Source organism: Amphiprion ocellaris, chromosome 8 (genome assembly GCF_022539595.1).
Source record: "Amphiprion ocellaris isolate individual 3 ecotype Okinawa chromosome 8, ASM2253959v1, whole genome shotgun sequence".
Lineage (NCBI taxonomy): Eukaryota > Metazoa > Chordata > Actinopteri > Pomacentridae > Amphiprion > Amphiprion ocellaris.
The window spans coordinates 25,669,049-25,690,813 of record NC_072773.1 but is presented as its reverse complement, the minus strand read 5'-3'; the positions used below and the strand labels follow the sequence as shown (position 1 = coordinate 25,690,813).

The window sequence follows — 21,765 nt, the reverse complement described above, 5'->3', positions numbered from 1 at the left end:
AACATGTAATGATTTGTTGTTATGATCTGTTAAAAATGTTGCAATGCTGGTGAAAAATGCTGATGATTAGTGCTAATGTGATAGGATTCATTTCAAAATGTGAAAGAGTTGATTTTTTTTCTTACATAACTGATCATTTGTACAAACATGGGACAGAGTTCATGAATTGTTCAAAAATGTTACAAAGGTAGTGGTTTGCGCAAATGAAGCATGATTTGATGATAGTTAATGATTTCCTAAAAATGTTATAAGTGACAATTTGCACAGAAATGTAACTGGTGTGATTTTGAACAAAATGCTGCAAATATGCTGATTCATACAAAACTACCAAGAAAGATATTTACCAAAGTTTCAGAGATGGGATACCTGTGACTTTTAAATATTGGAACAGATTTCCATATACATGTGTGTGTGTGTTTCCTACTATCATTGTTGTGGAAATTGTTAATAATTATTGTAAGGAATAATTAACATAAATGTGATCAGACAGTCTTTTTACATATTATTTTCATTATTTTTGTTATTGTTTAAAGATGATGGTGCAAGTTTGCTATTGAGGAAGTTTGTATCAAACAAGGTGCCCTTCGTACTACTCAGTACCCTTGAAGTTGCTCTCAGATTCAAAAAGGTTGGTGACCCCTGGAATAGAGACTGTAAAAATATGAGATCCTACATTTCCCACAATGCAGCTCAATCTCCGTGGCATGCAGGTTGTAGCTGAAGTTTTCGGTTTTAAATTTATCATCTCCAAACCCAGGCTGAGATGACCCCGATGATGGCATCATCATCCGAGCTACTTTTTCCAGACTAAACTTATTACATGTGGTTTTTCAAGCTGGGTAGTGATGAGTCAAAGTGAGCTAGATAAAAATATGTCAGTAAAAGGCCAAATTGGGACAAAATTGGCTTTTCACTATAATCTGACCATTCAACATCATCAGCTGTCTACTGTATATGGAACCATTTATTGCAGCAGTGTAGATTAGAATGGATGAAAACTAGGACTCATTCACTGTGATGATTCCCTGCAACTGTAGCTAATCATTACTCTCTATTCATTAATCTGCAGTTTATTTTCTCAACTAATGGCTAGCTAAACAGCAGAAATCATCATTTCTCCTCACAGTTGTCTGCTAAACTGTCAAAAACCGAAAGACATGCCGTTTACTATCACATAAGCCAAAGAAAAGCAGCAAATCCTCAGAATTTAGCTGCTCAAACAAGTGAACGTTTACTATTTGTGCTTGAAAATAGACTTCAGTCATTTGTCCGTTATCACATTAGCTGCAGATTAACTTTCTGTTGATTTGTTTCAGCGCTACAACAATTTACAAAAAATAAAAAATAAAGGAGGCGATCACAATCAACATGGAGATTAACAGATAACAAAAATTACTCAAGAAGCATATCCCTCGTTATGGAAAAGAAGCATATTTTTGTGTCTAAACTTGGAATAATCCAACAGATTCTGCTAAGAGTGTTTATTTGTTATGTTCCAAACAGGAGATGGGTAAATCTATAGAAAGAGGCTGCCATGGACAACACAATAACAAACACCAGGCTGAAACTCCAACAGTGTATATATATATTTCTTACTGACCTTATCCACACCCTCAACTCCACAGTGATCCTGAGGCCTGAACAAGTTGCGCTGCATCAATATCTAAGTTCTATTCTTTCTTTCCTCGGCTGAGTCACTTCACTGAGACTCAATGTGTTTACAGGAAAAAAAAGACTGAGATTTCTGACTATATGTTGCTGCAGGAAGAGTCTCAGGAATAGAAACGAATCTGGACATTTACCACAGCGTTATCATGAGAACTGCAACTATAACAGGACTCCAGTCAAACACAGGTGAATTTCATAGAAGAAAATAGCATAACTTTATTCTGCTTCGTTAACAGCCAGGTTCTTAGTCGGGGGGAAAACGTCATATATAAAGTTATTACCATTTCATTAGGTAAATACAGTAACTTCAACAATTAATAGTGAAAATGAAGTGCAAATATCAAAAGATGCATCAATAAAATTACCCTGGCTTGGAAATTTCCATGGACTGCACCACATTAAATTAACATCCCGTGGACTTTAAATTATAGCCAAAGCTTTATCAACTCTGCCAAGATGACATACATATCGTACAATCAACCAGTCTTATCACATTTTTTTTTTTTGGCAAGACTTTCAGTTGTTCAAAAGTCTACTTCCCAAATCTGCATGAAACCACACAGACTGTGCAACATTATTGAAATATAACTTAAATGACATTCAGTCTTACTTCCATTTGAACAGCAGGGTCCAGCAGGAAAAAAACAAACCAATACAGAATGCTTTTACCCACACAAAAACGGATCAAAGAGACAAAAAAAGCTCTTCCAATGAATTTCTCAGTGCAAAAAAAAATCCTGTCAACTTACTAAGGTGTTAAAAATTCTGAAACCTTCATTTCATTGGTACACATTAATAATAGTGCTTTATGTACTTTGTAGAGATATTAAGTATCTGCTGCTGACAGTCTTTGTCATTACTACCTTAAAAGATAAGTCAGGCAATATTCTGTATTTTTCTCTTTTGTCTACAAATCCAATGAAAATGACCAAAAATAACAATGAATTTATCCAACTCATGAGTATTACAGCTTGGTTCTGGGTGCCACAGACCTCCAAAAATGATGAAAATGTAGCTGAGCCCATGTTTGGCAATGGGTCACTTCAATGCAATCAACTTGGGCACTGATTTACTGCACACACTGTCCTGCTGGTGTAGATAATCTAAACTCCTGTTTAACCAAAATTTACCTCCCAGCTGTAAAATTAAACCCTTTCTACACAGGCTTTGGGCCCAGTGCCACAGACTGGATGGGGAAGTCGGAAAGTATTGAACACTCACTGCTGGTTTTGGTCATTATTTGGACTTGTTGGAAAATCAAACAAAAATATGGAATACCACAAGCCTTATACTTTAATATTGTCAAATGGCCACGTAGAGACAGAGTCTTACCTCGCTCCGGATTTAGTGACTTAAGCAATTCATATACTCCTTCAAAGTGAAAAGAATCAATATTTTAACATCAAATATAGTAGAAATAAGGCCTAGAAAGTCTTTTTAGGTCATACTCTGTCCCTATATTACATTTCATTAAGTTCATATGTATTTTCTTCAGTCACTCAGCTTATTCATGAATTCCCAATGTTTTGGTCTGAGCTCGAGGGGTTTGATTCCATATCAATATCCTCTGACTCCTTGCCATTTGTCTGTTCATCTACGCTTTTTTCGGTTTTAATCAGTGACCCATTTGTTGCCGACGTATTTTCCTGTGACGTTTCCTCGTCCTCCTTTTTATCTGGCACTTGATTAAAATCAGTCCTTGGGATTTTTTCCTCCCTTTCCGAAGAGAGAGAGGGTGAGTGTTTTGAAGTCTTAAGAGGAGTTTGCACCGATGGGCTCGTTGGACCAGTGGTTTTATTAGCAACAGCTTTTTCCTCCATCTGCCCACTGGCTAAGTCCCCAGTGGAGCCATTGCTTGGCAGCACCTTGTTATCTTCTCTCTTCTTCTTCGGCGGTTTTTCAATTTCTATATCGCCATCTGTTTGCATAATGTTGTCTGCTTCCTGGATGGTGTCCTTCACGTTATTGGTAGATTTCTGCTCACTATCCGTACAGGGGTCGCCTTTTGTTGTCACAGTGTCGGGACTTGGTGACTGATCCATCTCATGAACATCATCTGCAGAGTCGTTTCCGTTACCTAAAATTTCACTATTAACGTCAGTCTCCACACTTCCATTTCCAACAGCCTCGGCCTCTGGTTTTGGCTCAGGAGATGCCTCGGACGGTTTGCTTTTGTCCTTAGTTGCTGTTTTATCAGTTCCTTTCTGAGCCTTTGCAACATTATCCAGTCCGTCCTCTTTCTGTTGCACAGCTGTTTCTCCATCTTTGCTTTTACCCCGTGAACAGACCTCATCCTTTCCATCTCCATTCCCAACAGCATCAGATCTTTTCTCTGCCTTTCTGAATTGTTTCTGGATCTTTCTGGGACACCAAACAAACTTATCCTTTGGCTCAAAGTGAAGGTAAGCAAAGCGCACAAGCTCCTGACGCTTCTGCTTGTCAAGCACTGCAAATAGGAAGTAGTCAAGCACACTGCGTTTCACGCTGCTGAGGGTCTTCTTGACCAGAGTCTCCTCCAGGAAGAAGCGCACGAGTGGGGCCTGATAGTGCTCAAAGCCCAGCTCTCCGAGGCTTTTCAGGATGCGAGTGATCCGCAGGTTGTTGTGCATATTCCTTCAAGAGGTAGGAGAATGGAGGCTGTAATTATCAACAAAAAAGTACATACATATGAAATTACTAACATGAGAATATTGAATATTTACCGCTCCAAGTTTCCAAAGCGCTCCTTCCAATTTTCTGCACGTTTCACTTCACCAGTCTCTTTGTTGACCAAACGGATGCCATAAAAGCCCAACATGAGTTCATAGGACTCGACTAGTCTCCTTTTAGCATCCTCGTTCTTCTTGAAGGCCTGGTGAACATATACAGTAGACATAAAATCTAAATAAGGAAACACTGTGAGACATTTACACAGCTTTGATTATTATACAATACATGGGTAAGAAGATTGTTAACATTATCCAACAGGTTTGTATCTGCAAACTTAATTACTGGGACAGTTTGTGTATGAAACAGCTACATGAAGAGAAAATAATTACAGTGTTTAATACTAAGAGCGTTGTACTGTCAATAAAAAAGCTAAGAGCTTTAGGTTACTCAAAAAGGTATATATTAAGAATGTAAAAAAATGGTGGTGTGTGATGACTGAGGTGCTAGCGCATGTATTGCAATGTGCAAAAAAAAATAATTTCAGACTGGCAGGGTCAACAACTGTATTCTGCTTTAGTAAAGTATGAAGTACTGCTAAGCACGTCTAAATGTAGTGCTAATTGTATTTAAAAGACAACTTACATAACATAATGAAACATTTCTGATATTTGATTTCAAATGTGACAGAAATAAGAGGACAGGGACATGAAGACATGTGTCTTAAAACTCTCGAACAGTGCAGAGCTAATGCTGTAAACTTCTAGCTTGTAGCTTGTTTTGGAAAGAATTTATCACTCAAGCAAAGACAGAAGAAATTCTAGAGAAACTACAGCAGCTGCAGTAAGCATTCTGGTTGGTTCAACGAAGCATTTACAATATAACTCATCTCTAGCCAAAGCAGCAAACACACATTGGTGTTTTGGTTCAAGGGACAGCATTTGATTCTGGCTTCACCCTCATAAGAAATGCCTGTCATTGCTAATTCTAATACGATTTTGCTGAGTGTTCATCAAAAGACTTTCCTGTGACACACTTACCTCAATTTCCTTCTTGGTGAGTTCTGAGGCCATGTAATTAACCCCTGGTTCTCGCAGCGGAAACAGCCTTACAATGGCAGACAATTCCAGAGAGAAACAACAGAAAACCAATTAACATCCAGTGAAAGTATAATCTAATCCAAAGGAGATAATGTCAGCTGTTCCTGTGTCATTACTGGTTAATGACGCAAACAAAGTACTTTGTTGGTGCTTCATCCCATAAAAACACTACATACAGTACAGCTCTAAAGCCCTAAAATGATTTCACAAACTGCATCCTTCTAAAACACACTTTGTTATAAGCAAACAAAACAAAAATGTGTAAACAGTCTGGAATAATGTGTTCATTTTATCACTGTTTCTCTTTTGATGATCTACAATGACAGGTTAGACTACAAAACTGTTATTATGCACATGAACAGGATACAACTTTTGTGTTTGAAGGTAAATTTGAAAGTTCTGAAAAAACTAACATGCAGAGAGATCATTCAGAAATTCATCCAAGCAATTGCAAATTCATGAAAAAGAGCTAAACGTTTCTTAAAAACAACATCAACATGATGGTACATCATTATTAGTATTGTCTCCACTTAAACACTACATACCAATTGTGTACATCATTAAACCATGAATGCAGTGCACAGGAAATGAACATGCTTCTTTTCAAATTACAATAAAGGGAAATGGCACATCACTTTCTTCATATCATTGGAAATAATCTGCAAATTAAACTCCAAAAGGGCAAAAAAGTATTCATCCTAAACATTTAGAACTTATGTTTTGTTTTATGCTGTGTTACTGGAGCTCCTCCACAAATCAGTTGACCTTTTTCCAGCTGTAAAAAGCTAATTCTTTATTTTTGCTTTACAACACTGCATTTTTGAAAGATTGTGTATATTAATAGCACGCTCACAAATTATGCAGAACTAGTCTGTGCAACAACTGTACTTCCCAGTGAGAACACAAAACCTGCATATATTTAGTATGTAGTTTGGACAGCACTTGCTAGCTGATAACTTGGTCTATGACAGGCCTCAAACTGAACAGTCATCAGAGCAGTGAACTATGAAGCCAGATTAAGGTACGTTGAGCATAAAGAGTTTTCAGTGTCACAAAGGTGGCTCTCATTTAAGCTGCTAGATCACCATGGTAAGTGATGCTGCACAGAAAGTTCTGTTTAGAGAACGCTAACTGTTTCCTGATGATTCTCTATGAGCGATATAGATTATTCGTTGAGGGAATAATTAATATCGACAACACCGTTGATTAGTAATCCCACTAACAAGGCTGTGCAGTCACAGCAGCACAATCTGCATGCGTCACGGTGCCACTGGAACTTACATGTATTCAGTTGGTGATGCAGAAAATGCTTAAATACGTTTTTGTGTTTGCTCCTGATTTTCTGCCAAGTTCATTTTACTCTGCTGGTACTGCAGCTAATAGAGCACAGATTAAAAAATTGATTACTCTATCGGTATTAATCACACAAATTATTCAATCAATAACATTAATGTCACTTTGATTTGCCCAAAAATGTAAGTGATTTCCATGAATTTGTCATTATGGGACAGTGTCAGACCTAAATACACTTCTTGAATATCATGTTTAAATGTGTGATGATTAAGGCATAAGAGCTCTACTGTGCAGCAGTCATATTAGAAATAAGTGGCTGATTTATTTTCTACCAGTGTTGCCCTCCGGCCATATGTGCGGCACATCATTTTTTACCACAATATACTTTCATATTCTTTGTTGTTCTTCAATATAACATTCTGCTCCTCCTGTCTCTTCTTGGGATTTTAGGTTTAGTCAAGCCAGCTTATCACAAGGAGAGCCTGGCTATGGCCAACTTGCTTTGCATTACACACCTAGCCAAGATTTTGCAGCTTCAAATAGAACACAGCCAAAGCATACAATCCAAAGACTCAAATAGTACATACCACTGAATATATGAGTGAACTCTCTCAAGTCTTTTGTAGTCATTTTTCCATTCCTTAAGAAATGATTCAATGTAGACATCTGTACCACATGCGGAAAAAAACAGCATAATGTATCACCACAACAAACATAATTTCCCAATACATAATATATCTTGCAAGAACATCTGAAATGCTTACCATCAGGAGCAGATGGAAATTTATTGAGATAAAACTGCAGATTGTTCATTTTGTCCTCCGAGCACTCATCATCTGTTAGATTCTGTCAAAAAAAAAAAAAAAAAAAAGCAGAGCAGTATTTGATTTTAAATTGCTCTGAGCTGGGATGGGTGAGATGCTTTCCTGATCAGGTGTTTGTCTGTTACTCACTGGATATCCTCTTCTGTAGTTCTGCATGTCCTTAGCTGCCCTCATGTTTCTGGGCGTATGATGCCACTGCAAATAAAAATGATATTAACCTGCATCAGATGCCTTAGCTAATAAAAAAACAGAAAGCGTCGAGGTATCCTGATTTCAAGATGACAAATCTGGTGATCGTTGCCAATGACGCCAGGACCTTTATTGCTTGAATAGTAGCAAGCTACCATAACGTCAGTTGAGATATAAAGCCAGGCTAATTATCCACCACTGCCGCAGAAGAGCCTAATTAGTGACTTTAAAATGCTCACATTCTTACTATAAATTATAAACTAATAGGAATCACTGTAAGCAGTCCAGTGTAAATATTTAACGCCTGCGACTTCCAGGACAGACGTAAGCTAGCGTCGGCAGCTAGCTAGGCTAGTTAGCAAGGGTGCAGCGGACTCGGAGAGGCATAAAGCTAACATTAGCTTTACCTCACGGTAATAAAAGCAGCCGCCTCACCGGCAGCAAAGACATTGAGGTAGAAGTCGGTGTGTTAGGAGTTTCGTACGTTATGGTTTGGGTAAGTAACAATGAAAGCACGTACCGTCACTAGAGCCCAGCCAGATTTGTTTTTGTCTTGACTTGACCGACGGGTTTGGCTATCTCCGGCCGGGTCGTCTCCATCACTCTCTGTGTCCCAGGTCGAGTCGTACTCACACACACAGTCGTCCTCCATTGTTTAAAATAAAAGGTGTTGTGACTACCTAAAGCTTAATACACGCGTAACCTGGTTTAGCACTATAACCGGGGAAGAACTGGTTACACTTGCATTTCCATGTTGGACGGGGACGGCCCTGACCATCCGTCTTTCCAGCCTACCATCGTCACACAGCGGCTCCGCTGGCGGCTGCAGCACTGACGCTGCCTTCAGGTACATCCCCTAAATAGCAATCATCCAACTTCACATAACTTGATACACAATTGCGTTTGCTATTACTTTAATCTGAGACACATCGATATTTACAAAATAGCTTTTTTTGTTACAGAGTAGAAAACCCTATAGCTCCAATGCTGAGTTCCTCCCTCCCGTGAGGAAAAGATAAGGCTGAAAGTCAATATTGCTAAAGGGACTCATAATCAACTGACCTAAGGATGCTGTTCATTTCCTTTTGTCCTCTTGCCAGTTTTTAACATATAATCTTCACCCTACTGCGGTGTTGTTTGGCACTTAATTAAATTTTTAATGTACTTTCTCATCAGCATTTCGATTTTCCGATACATCGGGAAGGCAGCACGCTGTGTTGGTTGATTGTGTTAAAAACTGCAAACCAGCTGAGTCAGATAGCCTATTTTAAGTACAGATAAAACTCTTTCACTTCAGTGTTATGCAACCACACAGTAACGGACAGGTGGTAATGGATCAGCTAACACGCTAAAAATGAATTACTAGCCTTTATAAAGTAACAAGGGAACTGCTGCATCAACAAATGCATTATTGTAGGAATATATAATTAAACAGCACTTGATGAGAAATACTAGAGTCCTAATGGACCACAAATTTATGATCTAACCGCAGACTGACGTTATTATATAGCCTGTATGATAAATGTGAAAATGTTCATCTGTCTCTCAGTAGAATGTCTAAAATACCATAGAAAAGTCAAAAATTCAGCAGCTCTCCTGCTAAATTGTTGTATTTACATATCTGTAGGGCTATTTTGGGGGTTTCAGGTTGAGGTGACAGGAGTGTGCACACTCATCAGAGACATTGTTGTCGATTGAGACAACCTGGATCACACTGAAAACTGCAGAAAACCTGTGTTACGAGGCAACTTTAAATGTTTGACATAAAGGATAAATCAACTCGCACATAGAGTTTTTGGCAACTGTGAGAGAGACATATTAATTTGTTGTTTTAAAATTATGTCTGCAATTAACAATTATTTTTATAGCCATTGTGCAATGTGCCTTCTGATTTCCTGTTTTGTCCATCCATCCACCCATCCATCCACTTGGGGTTATTGACCCTGCCAGGGGGCCGCTTTCGAGCAATGTTTTCCAGTTCTGGGTGGGAACTAGAAAAATTGGAGATCTCAAGATGTTCCCAGGTCAGATGAGATAAATAATACATCCAGCAAGTTCTCGGTCTGTCCCACGATCTCCTTTCAGTTGGGGATGCTTGAAAACCTCCAAAGGAAGGTAATTTAATCATTGTCATCAATCTCCTATTTTCAATCTTTACCCTGATCATAGGTAAAGATTGGAATGTCGATTGACTGGTACATTAAGAGCTGTGCTGTTATGCTCAGCTCCCACAGCACAGTCCAGTGCAACATCTGAATTTCTGCTTATGCTGAACCAGTCTGTCAGTTTATCTCATCCTTCATTTTCCCATCATGTTTCAAAAAGATCCCGAGATATTTAAACTCCTTCACTGAGAGCAGCAATTCACCCACCAATATCAAAAACAGGATCAGAGACCCTGGTGATGTCCAACAACTCATAGCAATAGCCCCAGTACCGTCACAGGATCCCTCCAGAGACATAACTGTAGACCTTGTAAGTCCACAAAACACATGTGCACATGATGATCAACCTCACATGACCTGCTGAGAAATTCCACAATAATAAAGAATCAGTCCACTGCTCCATGGTCAGGATGATTTCAGCATCAGTCCTCTTGAACTCAAAATTCAGTGATCAGTCTCTCCCATCCAACAGCTTGTTTGGTCAGCAAACCTAAAATCCAAAGCTAGTCTCATCAAACAGAGAAGCAAGAAGTAGGGAATGTTTGGTTTGGTATTTTTGCATGAAAAAAACGCTCTTCAACAAATAAGCAGCTGCTGAAATGGTTAAGGATATATTTTCTGTCACCTGACTAGTCAATTAATCAGCTAACTGTTTAAGCTCATTTAAGATTATTGTTCAAGAACTGCTGCAAAAGCAAACATGTACAACCTCTACCCTGCAGAATGTTGGTTGCAATTGGTAAAGGCAGAAAATGTGGTGTGCTGGTAGATAGTTAATTAGTTTGAGGGGCTTGTCAGAGAAGCCATACTGTGTTTGCCTGCTTAAAATGGGGTATTTTGAAGCAAATGTAAGTAACTCTGGGTGGTTTTTTTTTGGATGATGTTGAAAATTGAGCAAAAAGCTATGAGTCACATTTGATAGCAGATGATATTAAGTATTGTACAGTGTGGACATGGTTAAACAAGTGAGCAGTGCAACACAGAAATGCTCATTTATGTCATTAGCAATGCAGCCATTCACACATAAACACACATGCTCTTTGTCTCTCACCCTTTCAGTACACGCAAAGTCAAAATACAGTCCAATTTATGCAGCCTGAGTTCTCATTCGAAATGTCCTCTACATGTAGTATCTTCAGTTTTATTGTATTATTAATGGATTGCAGGTTTCGTGCTATGAGGGCCGACAACACATGAAGAATTCAGAGGTGAGAATGTATAATTGGACCATGATACTCCGCGTTTGACAGTAATTGGATAGATGCATTTATAGATGGGAGTATTTTGCCATTAGAGGATATAAATAGAATCATGTATTATCACAGGGGATTCAGTGTTGAATGGCCACTGGTGTGGGTTACTATTTTTGGTCCTAGTTACTGTGGAAACCGGAGGGCTCTGCAGGCATCCAGTATTTGCTGTTGCTATTTAGTGCCTCAGCTTCATAAGATTGATTCTATATCGCCCTTTTCTCAGTCAGTTCAACACAGAAGGAAAGATCTGCTAATATACACAGCACTTATAAAAAGTAACACAGTGTGGCTGTGTTTGTCAGAGATTTGACATTAATTTACTGACTTCAGGACCAGCTTACAACTCTATCTGCCACGTGTAACAAAGAGTTTCCTGCTTCCTAGTTTGTCCTGCTGGTTGGAGTTGAGGATCAGATGGAGAAACTGAACACACCAAGAGCAGAGCTGCACCAGGTATTTCTGCATTCACGACTAAGCTTGTATGTAAAGTCCCTCCTAAGTATCTTCTAGATCGTTTTAAGCTGATTTATCAAAGCAGTAATCACCAAAATGTAAAAACTGTCTTAGCTAGTAAATATATCGGTAATGTTAAAATCTGTTACCAACAGAAACCTCTGTAATGCTGCCCAAAAGCAATCAACCACTATATGCAAACATAAAGTCACTATTGCATGATAAGCTGTAACAGAACACCCTAACATGATTTTTGGAGGCTAAAAAACATATTAAAATTAACTGTCCAGTCTTTGTCAATGCAAGATTGACGTTGTATTTAAATATGCATGCACACAGAAATGCATTTGTTCTAGATAAAGTACACTGTTTGGAATGAGTTGGAAATACTGACCTAACCAGTGTAGGAATGTGTATTTATATACACATTACATTATATCAAGAAAACCATGGAAAATGGCTAGATATCAGCTATTCGAAAGTTTAAATTAAACTGTTATGAGCTATTTTTGTTATCATTGTATTTGTCCAAACAAATGTACCTTTAGTTGTACCAGGCATTAAAGTGAACAAGAAATTGAAGAAAACAAGGGTGATCTAATAATTTTTTTTTGATGACTGATTCACAAGCTATTCATAAAGTGATTAAATTGTATTGCTTTAGTACAGGGGTAGCCAACATGGTGCCCATGGGCGCCTGGTTGCCTGCAGAGACCATGTGAGTTGCCAGCAGCACATGTTCTAAAAATAACATTAGTCACCATGAAATTCCTTATAAAAAATTATAGTTGCTGTTCTTTTTAAATCAAAAATACTTACATTAATGCAGATTTTAAATTACCATATTTATTATAATTAAAAAAAAAAAAAAAAAACAACGTCTTCGGTGTAAATGAACTTTGACCATGTCCGAGTCAAAGTTCACTGCGCATGTCAAACCACCACGTCACTCTGCGGAAGCGTCCGGACGCAGACACTTTGGGAAGATATAGATGTGGTTTTTACCTCCAAAACATGGCAGAGAAGTGAAAGAGAAAACACTATTTTCACGATGACTGGGAGGAAGAGTTCTTTTTCACGACAGTGAAAGATAAACGTATGTGTCCTATTTGCGGGGCGACTATTGCGTCGGCAAAGCGGCACAATGTGGAGAGATGCTACTTTAGCCGCTACAAAGCTTCCATGCTAACTAGCCACCTGGTAGCACATAGACTGTATGCGCACTATGGACAGAAAAAGCCCTGGACTTAAAGGCAGCTTTGGCATCTACTGTGCGGCAAAAAGTTTCTTCGTGGAGAAAAATGTACCATTAGAAAAGTTTGTTTTAGTCACGACGGACGGAGCTCCCTCCATGACGGGTCGCCATGCAGGCTTCACTGTATGATGCAGAGGTGATCCAGACTTCCCAACATTCCTACATTACCACTGCATCATTCACCAGCAGGACATATGTATGTACAAAAGTGGCCGGATTTGATCATGTGATGACTCATGTCGTGAAGATCATAAATGACTCCAAAGCCAAACAACCAGGACATTGAAGATGTTGCTGGAGGAGCTGTTAGCTGAACATGGTGACCTGTTACTACACACAGAAACCCCATGGATCAGCAGGGGACCAGTTTTGCAGCGTTTTTTGTCACTGTTGGCCGAAATCAAAAAGTTGATGCAATCCAAAGGTGAAGACACCTTGCTGCTTGAGGACACTGAGTGGATTCTTTCCCTGGCATTTTTAACGGACATCACTGGGAAACTGAACCATCTGAACTGTGAGCTACAAGGTAAAGGTAAGACATGATAAGCTCTGCAATGCCAGGCTTCCCACTAACACACATTTACAGACAAAGAAAGAGGTAACATATGTTGTCATTCAAAACACCGTGCCATTACACAATATGTGAAAAATAATTTGTTGAAAACATGTAATGATTTGTTGTTATGATCTGTTAAAAATGTTGCAATGCTGGTGAAAAATGCTGGTGATTAATACTAATGTGATAGGATTCATTTCAAAATGTGAAAGAGTTGATTTTTTTTTTCTTAAATAACTGATAATTTGTACAAACATGGGACAGAGTTCATGAATTGTTCAAAAATGTTACAAAGGTAGTAGTTTGCACAAATGAAGCATGATTTGATGACAGTTAATGATTTCCTAAAAATGTTAGAAGTGATAATTTGCACAGAAATGTAACTGGTGTGATTTTGAACAAAATGCTGCAAATATGCTGATTCATACAAAACTACCAAGAAAGATATTTACCAAAGTTTCAGAGATGAGATACCTCTGACTTTTAAATATTGGAACAGATTTCCATATGTGTGTGTGTGTGTGTGTGTGTGTGTGTGTGTGTGTGCGTGTTTCCTACTGTCATTGTTGTGGAAATTGTTAATAATTATTGTAAGGAATAATTAACATAAATGTGATCAGACAGTCTTTTTACATATTATTTTCATTATTATTGTTTAAAGATGGTGCAGGTTTGCTATTGAGGAAGTTTGTATCAAACAAGGTGCCCTTCGTGCTACTCAGTACCCTTGAAGTTGCTCTCAGGTTCAAAAAGGTTGGTGGCCCCTGCTTTAGTATAATATATCTTGTGACTAATGAAATAAGTGGTCGGTATGAAAAGTCTCAAAGGAAGATTTGATCAAGATGCTTCATACGTCATTACACTTTGTAGGAGACAATCTGGCAGCCGCAACATTCAAATCAAAAAATGTACCTAAGCTTATGACACGAGGTGAGAATCAGATGATATGAGGAGAAGACCATCTCGGTTTGTTGTAGGCTTATTCTCTGTATGGTGTGCAATAAATCTACAAGTGATCAGAAGATCACTGCGACATCTTTCCTTTTATTAACATTAATGTTTTTTATTGAAGTAGTCAAATTAAAAACTCATCACAGTCATTTTGAATGCGGTGAATGCACACATAAACAGCTCATGGATCCAAAATTGAGAAAGTTTTGGTATTCATAGATCATTTTATAATTGTGATCATGCACTTTGGCAAATAGGAAATCAGAATTTTACTCAGTTTTGTTTCAGTGACCACAGTTTTTTAAAACTTCTGTGCAGTGATCACAGGTTTACTCACTTTTGTTCCAGTGAATTTCTGCTTTGAGGAGTGTATTCTGAACATAGTCATTCTAAAGTATCTGTTTTGGACAATAAATGCCATCCAGATGTATTACCATGATTCATAATTTTAAAAAATCTCATAATTCTGCCTGGTGCTTTGACTTCAAGGAACAGAGCAAACATGATTCAATAGTATACACGTTCTTCTGTTGAGCTGCTGACAAAACAAACCGACAAAAGAAAATGAGTGTCTTTTCTGTTTAGTGAAGAGTAAGAACAGAAATATGAGAGCGTTCAAAGAAAAGATCAAATCTCACGTCACACAGGAATTAACAAATATAAACGGGAACATTCAAAGCGTCTCTTCCAACTGATTCACGGAGAGTGACACAGACTGTGATTTCATCTGTAATTTCCCGCTGGAATTAATTATTTTTATCTTACTGTAAGAAGTCTGATGAAATCTTATATGCTCAAATATTGCCAACCAGCCATGTTATACAAATACCCCGAGGCCTCCTTTGTATACAGTACAAAGTAGATACTTCTCTGTGTGTGTTGAACCATCGCACCAAATATAACCCAGCTCGGTGTTGTAACTGTGAGTCAGTGACAGATCCGAGGGGATTATCCTCACTATTGCTTGTCTAATATTGGCTGTCTTACCTGGCATGTTCTTCTCTTGAGATGAAGGCAGTTACTTTTCTGCTTTGACAGGTGAAACTGTTTCAGTCATGCTGTCTCATTGTGCGTACCAGAGAGCAAGTATTTCTGAAGAGAAAGCACGCAGTAATATGCCCAACTTGTCAGTAATAGTTCAGGAAAATTCGAATGCAAATTCATTAACTGTGTTAGAATTCACTCAGTGAAGTCTTCAAGGACTGAATCGGTTTATGTTTTATTTGCCAGTTTTGCTACTACTGTTGTGATACCTGCATATAAAAATACATGTAAATTTGATCTGTGCACATGCTGCCTGCTTATGTTTTGCATTTTACAAACTGTACTGAATAAAATTTATAAAAAATTATGTTTTTGTTATATAGTGTTCTATGAAGTGCTCTGTGTTGCTGGTTTAACTGTGCTTTTCCTCAGATTGCCACTACTGTGGTATCTTCTGCTCAGTTCACTGATATTTCTGTATATCTTTGATGCAACATTTAAAATCTTGAGGCTTTTGTCTATATTCTCTTTGTTAGAGATAATCTGTAAACATTATATCCATATGAATGCTTAGAACTTAAGAAACAAAAAGGTTACAAGACCCAAAAAAGCCTCACAAATTATGTTTAGCATCTCTGCATCAATGGCCAACATTTTCTCTGACATAAAGAGCCATAAATGGCACCAAATTATTTTTTAGAAAAGTCTATAATGAGATTTTTGTTTCAACACTCATACAAATTAGATTTGGATCTGTTGGTTCATCACATCCCTGAACCAGCCAGGAAGCCAGCGGATCATTATCTCCATTAAAGCCGCTACAGTTAAATTCACAGCTCCCTCCATGTCTTTGTATCTTCAGACTTTTCCCAGACTGCTCTGACAACAGGTTTGTCTACACACAAAGCCTCACTCATCATCAAACCACTTCCTCGTCTTGCTCTGCATGCATTGTCATTGTCTGTAATTTTCTCATATCCTTGTCAAAACACAGCTGCAGATCCCTGCTAAAGACCTCCCACTCAAAAAGTTGGGCTTTTACAGAGGAGCTTAATTTTTCTAAGCTTTCCTCCAGGATTTTGCCAGATTTGCATTTTTGCTGTTGTTGCAGAAATGGCACAGGAGTTTTATTTAGTAGGAATGTTCCTTCGGGTCCAAGGTGTACTTTCCAGTGCATGTCACGTCATCTTTAAAATGGTTTTGTAAAATCTGCATATTCTCCACTTCATCATAAACATAGTCTTTTTGAATATGCGAGATAAAAAATGGACAAGTGTTCTGTGTGGACAGTGTGAAGGAACTAAAATTGGGAGGATGTCATGTTTGGGTAAAAAAAAGGACATGTTTTTACATCAATTTATGCTCACAAATTTCTCCCAATTCCTTCTATTGCCTTATTCTGAGAGTGGACAAAAGATTGCATTTCCATAATCCACACCATTTGCTTCCATTTCCTCCTCGTATGTAGAACACTGTAATATATGTGCATGTGATAAAGAAATGTACCTCAGAGAGAACAGAGATAGCAAAAGTCAATCATTGAAGCGTCGCTCTGAGTCTAAATATTTATCTTTAATCTGTGGCCCAATGAGGATTGATGGGCCTCCTTACTTTGTTCCAGGTCCTTGGGCTTTGAAAAGGATGTGAACACAAAGCTGTCTGGCTGTTAGGGCTTCAGGTTCCTCTCTTATCAGCTGAGATGTAATTGATTTATGGAGAGCTGGTTTGAATCACAGCGGGGATGTAAGTGTGCTGATTTAGCCACTTAACACAAAAACAGGACCGCAGAGAGCAGGTTGCTCTGTTTGAAAGGAACAAAAGAACAAACAATAATCCACCTGCGATACGCTGCCGGTGCTGCTAAACCCTGCTGTGGCATATGGAAGACGCTCTCTTGAGTTTTTGTCTGACACAAGCGTGTGATATTTCCTTTTAACTCGCCATGTTTGACTAAGAAAAACGTGGAGATGCGGTAACAACATAATTACCCGAGCGAGGGGCTGGATCATTACACTTAACCTATCAGCTCCATCCTCAGTGACAGTCAAAGTCTGTGCTTCTTGTACAAGTAACCATGGCAACCAGCATCACCTACAGTAAATGTCCGGAAGCATGTAGCGTCGTTTATTCAGCCACTGTATTTACATGCACCGATTGTCTAATATGCAGAGTCACACATGCAAACACAGACTGGTGTCCAGGATAACACAGTAGTAAAATTTTCTATCTAATTTTATTTTGGTGAACTCTCAGATTTACATCAGCATTTTCATTTGATTTGCTTTTTAAAAATGACTTTTTATTGATAAGTTTTCAACTTCTTACCATGTGTGTTTATAAGTGTATTAACTGTAAATTGTTGTGTGTATTGTTAGACCTATTATTGAGGTTTCTTTGTTTAGTTATTTCTATTTGACTGCAATTATTTACTATTTATTTGATTCTTTTTGACTTTGCAAGTGATACCTTGACAATTACAACACGCTGTAAACCCGTAAAGTGAATCAAATTTACATGGGATGCCACAAGACTAGAAAGATCTATAGTTTCAACTAAAAGTGTCTTTGTTTCTGTCATTATTTAGACAGGGTGCAAGTAGATTTCTGGATTGATTTCTATGGCAAGTGAATACTTTAAGTTTAGTTGTCTTACACTAATTAAACAGTTGAGGGGTAGAGACACCTCCACCACAGACACTGACTCAGTGCATTACACTGATGTGCAGCTTTTTAAATAGGATTATCATTAACCTCTTCACATTTCAAGTTGTTTAGACTATATACTATGCAATTTTGCACGTTCTCAAGCAAAAAAAATGTGCTAACTTTAACTCACCTTCTTTTAATCTGTAACATTCACTTCTTATCTTTTTTATCCTGTTCTGAAAAATTCTCCTATTGTCAGTGTTTACGATCATGCATGAAATCACTACTTTAATTTGGTCCTATGTGCAAACCTACTTGGCAATAAAACTGATTCAGAAGAGATTTTAAAAACTTTCAGCATGTTGTCTTTGTTACTTTAGGTGCAGACATTACAACTTTGGTATTTTGGTGTAGCTTAGAAATGGTGTTAGGTGCTGCTAAAACCCTGTTGTTCCATTTTTCTCAGCTCCTGAACTCTTCACTTCCTTTGGATGTGGAGCCACAATGGAGATGGTTGCTGTCCATGGTGCTGGACTCTGCTCCCTATAATGAACTGGCATCTGCAGGGTCAAATCAGGAATTCACTAACCAGACTGACCCTCGGTGCCAAAGGTTACAGTGTATTTTCTACTATGCACTATATTTATTACATATTACATTACACACAGGTTTTTATTGGTGACTGCTTTGCGCATGCGAAGAGGCAACCTGGGGCCACTTGCTCGAACAGATGACCGTATCCAGAGCATCGATCGCTCTCAACGCGCACTGCTGAAAATGCGCATTTTTACATAAACAATAGACTGGAACCTGGTAACACGCATGCCCATTGCTTTTTTTGTTGGTTTGTTTCTGTTTATTTTTACTTAGTGTTATTTTTCTGCCCGCCTCTTCTGGCGCTACGCAACAAGCTGCAACGCCAATGTGGAGTGGAAGCTGAAGAAGCAGTGCCACCTGTAACTGTGCCGCTGCCGCCGACGCCGCCGCTCCCGACTTTCCATGCCGACGCCGAGGATGAAGAAGCAAAACGTCCGGACCCTGTCACTGATCCTCTGCATGTTCTCCTACCTGCTGGTCGGTGCCGCGGTGTTTGACGCGCTGGAGTCGGAGACGGAGAGCTCCCGTAGGGGCATCCTGGAGAAGAAGCGCAGCGAGATGAAGAAGAAGTACCGCTTCTCCGAGGACGACTATCACGAAATCGAGCGAGTGGTGCTGCAAGCTGAACCCCACCGAGCCGGCAGACAGTGGAAATTCGCGGGCTCCTTTTACTTTGCCATAACAGTCATCACCACCATTGGTAAGTTAATGTGCGGCTTCTGCCTTTGGAAATAAAGAAAATGTGTCACAGAGCGTTTTTCTGCATTGTTGCAAGATTTTAAGGTTTGCTTTTAATTGCACACTAATTAAGATATAGACAGGTGGTGCGTGTGTTACAATCCAATCACACTGTGCATCACAGTGTTGCTCCAATTTCCTCTCTCTGCATTAAGGTTATGGACATGCAGCACCAGGCACAGATGCAGGAAAGGTCTTCTGCATGTTCTACGCTGTTCTCGGCATTCCTCTCACTTTGGTCATGTTCCAGAGCCTGGGGGAAAGGATGAACACATTTGTCCGCTATCTCCTACACAAGACAAAGCAGTGCCTGGGCTTCAGACGCACCGAGGTGTCCATGGAGAACATGGTCCTGGTGGGCTTCCTGTCCTGCATTGGAACCCTGTGTGTGGGAGCTGCAGCCTTTTCCTACTATGAGGGATGGAGCTTCTTCCACGCTTACTACTACTGCTTCATCACGCTCACCACCATTGGCTTTGGGGACTTCGTGGCCCTGCAGAAAAAGGAGGACCTCCAGAAGAAGACGCCCTACGTTGCTTTCAGCTTCATGTACATCCTGGTGGGGCTGACCGTCATTGGGGCTTTTCTGAATCTGGTGGTGCTTCGTTTTCTCACCATGAACACTGAGGATGAGAGGCGAGACGCTCAGGAGAGGGCTTCACTGAAGAGGGACAGGGGCCTTCTGGATGGAGGCCTGGGCCTACGAGTTGTTGGTGAGCAGAGCAGAGACAGCCACAGGGAGAGGAACAGGGGCAACATGGTGCACAGCCAGAGTACTCTCTTCCTCCCAATGGGGGAAGGAACCAGCCGCACCAACCTCATCTCCTCCCCCGCCGAGGACCAGGAGAGACGAAGAAGCCCCTGCAGCCACCGGCTACATTTTCAGATCAAGGCAGGCAGACACAGGCAGGAGTCGAGCCTCGGCTCCCTCTGCTCCTGCGTTTGCTACCGCTTGGGGGTCTGTGACAGCCCTCTTGTGTCCCACAGTGAACACCACGGCTGCCATATCAATTCTGTTTACTACAATTCAGTCTCCTACAGGATCCAGGGCTGCTCGCCAGGTTCCAGGGACAACACTGGACTCTCCTCCCCGGGAAGCACACTCTCACCTGGGCACAGCTTCCGGGAGTTCCCTCGCCTGAGGAGAAAGTCAGTGTAGAGAACGTCTTTATGAGGGGAAAGTGTTTGCACAGGCTGGAAACAGTATTTTGAAAGACACTGAATTTTGTGTTACATCTCTTTTGTGCACGTCCGAAGACACAGATTCTGTTTAATGAATAAGCTGACTGTTGTGGCTATTGAAAATAGTTAATTTGTAAAGTAAGGATGAGTTTCTTCCAATTTTGCCTTGACATTATTTATATTAGTGATCTTCGGTTGCTCGCATGTCAGCCACAGTGCAGTGCATGCTAACTAGAATGTATAGCACAACAACGAGAATGCATGAGTGTGATGTGAAGATGTAAAAAGTTGGGCTTTCATTTTACAATTTTGACACGAAGTATTTTGACTATGATGATTATGATTGTATAACTGTTCAGTGAATGTATGTAACAATCCTCAATGGAGTCTGCTCCTGCTTTAGACAAAACCCTGAATTTTTCATGCCATTGCTAGATGATGTCATTATACTTTTATATTTAAAAAGCCTTAAAGAACTCTGACCAAGCACATGAAATATGTGGCTCCTTTATTCAGTGAATTTAAAAAAAATCCTTTTATTACTCAGCTTTGAAGGTGAAGTGCACTACTGCACTCTAATATAAAGAGATTATGCCTTTTACATGACTGACTGAACTGTAATGGATGTAGCACATAACAGATATGTAGCAGGTTATTAGTAAATGTCCCACAGCTCTGGGAAAACTTGGCATTTTCCAGCCAGGGAGATGTTGTTTCTTTGCAGACTTGGTTTGTAGTCAGATTCAGTGTGAGTCTCTTACAGTATTGTTTTATTAAACCAAAGGGAAGGACCAGTAAATGTGTGTGTTTTATTGTTCTCAATGCAAGTTTGATAAATTCAAAAACAAACTGACTCTGTGTGAGATTGTTATGTTGTTGTGTTCACTTGTCTTCCTCTGTTCTGTTTTTATTTTTTATCAATTGGGATTCCTTTTTATTTGATAAAAACAAATCTGATTCAAAGGCATCCTCACTGCTGACTTTTTGTGTTGCAGCTATAGTGTATATATATATATATATATATATATATATATATATATATAGCAGTATAGTATAGTATCTTAGAGCAACAGTACAGAAAATGTGTTTTTAATAAATTATGATATTTTAACTTTTAATTTGGTTATTTTGGTGCAAAAAGACTCATGGTTAGAATGGGGTAAATTTGGTTCAAAAACAGTTCTACATATTTCACTAGCACAATTCAACAGGTAACAAGAACTTGACCCATAAGGAATTTCAATTGCTGCTGAATCAGAGGTTATA

General features: G+C 39.2%; 2 protein-coding genes across 2 annotated transcripts; one reads left to right on the top strand and one right to left on the bottom strand.

Moving 5' to 3' along the window:
* Positions 1–1,855: 1,855 nt before the first annotated feature.
* ogfr (opioid growth factor receptor) lies at positions 1,856–8,511 on the bottom strand. Its single transcript, XM_023278620.3, has 7 exons — positions 8,241–8,511; positions 7,661–7,726; positions 7,472–7,553; positions 7,295–7,373; positions 5,355–5,421; positions 4,371–4,519; positions 1,856–4,281 (listed from the first exon to the last, which is right to left on the bottom strand). Exons 1-7 carry the CDS (start codon positions 8,370–8,372, stop codon positions 3,177–3,179), a joined length of 1,680 nt encoding a protein of 559 aa, XP_023134388.1. The 5' UTR covers positions 8,373–8,511; the 3' UTR covers positions 1,856–3,176.
* A 38-nt stretch (positions 8,512–8,549) lies between these two features.
* On the top strand, positions 8,550–21,434 carry kcnk15 (potassium channel, subfamily K, member 15). Its single transcript, XM_023278624.3, has 3 exons — positions 8,550–11,591; positions 18,449–19,279; positions 19,473–21,434. The coding sequence occupies exons 2-3, from the start codon at positions 18,982–18,984 to the stop codon at positions 20,474–20,476; spliced, it is 1,302 nt and encodes a 433-aa protein (XP_023134392.1). The 5' UTR covers positions 8,550–11,591; positions 18,449–18,981; the 3' UTR covers positions 20,477–21,434.
* Positions 21,435–21,765: the final 331 nt, after the last annotated feature.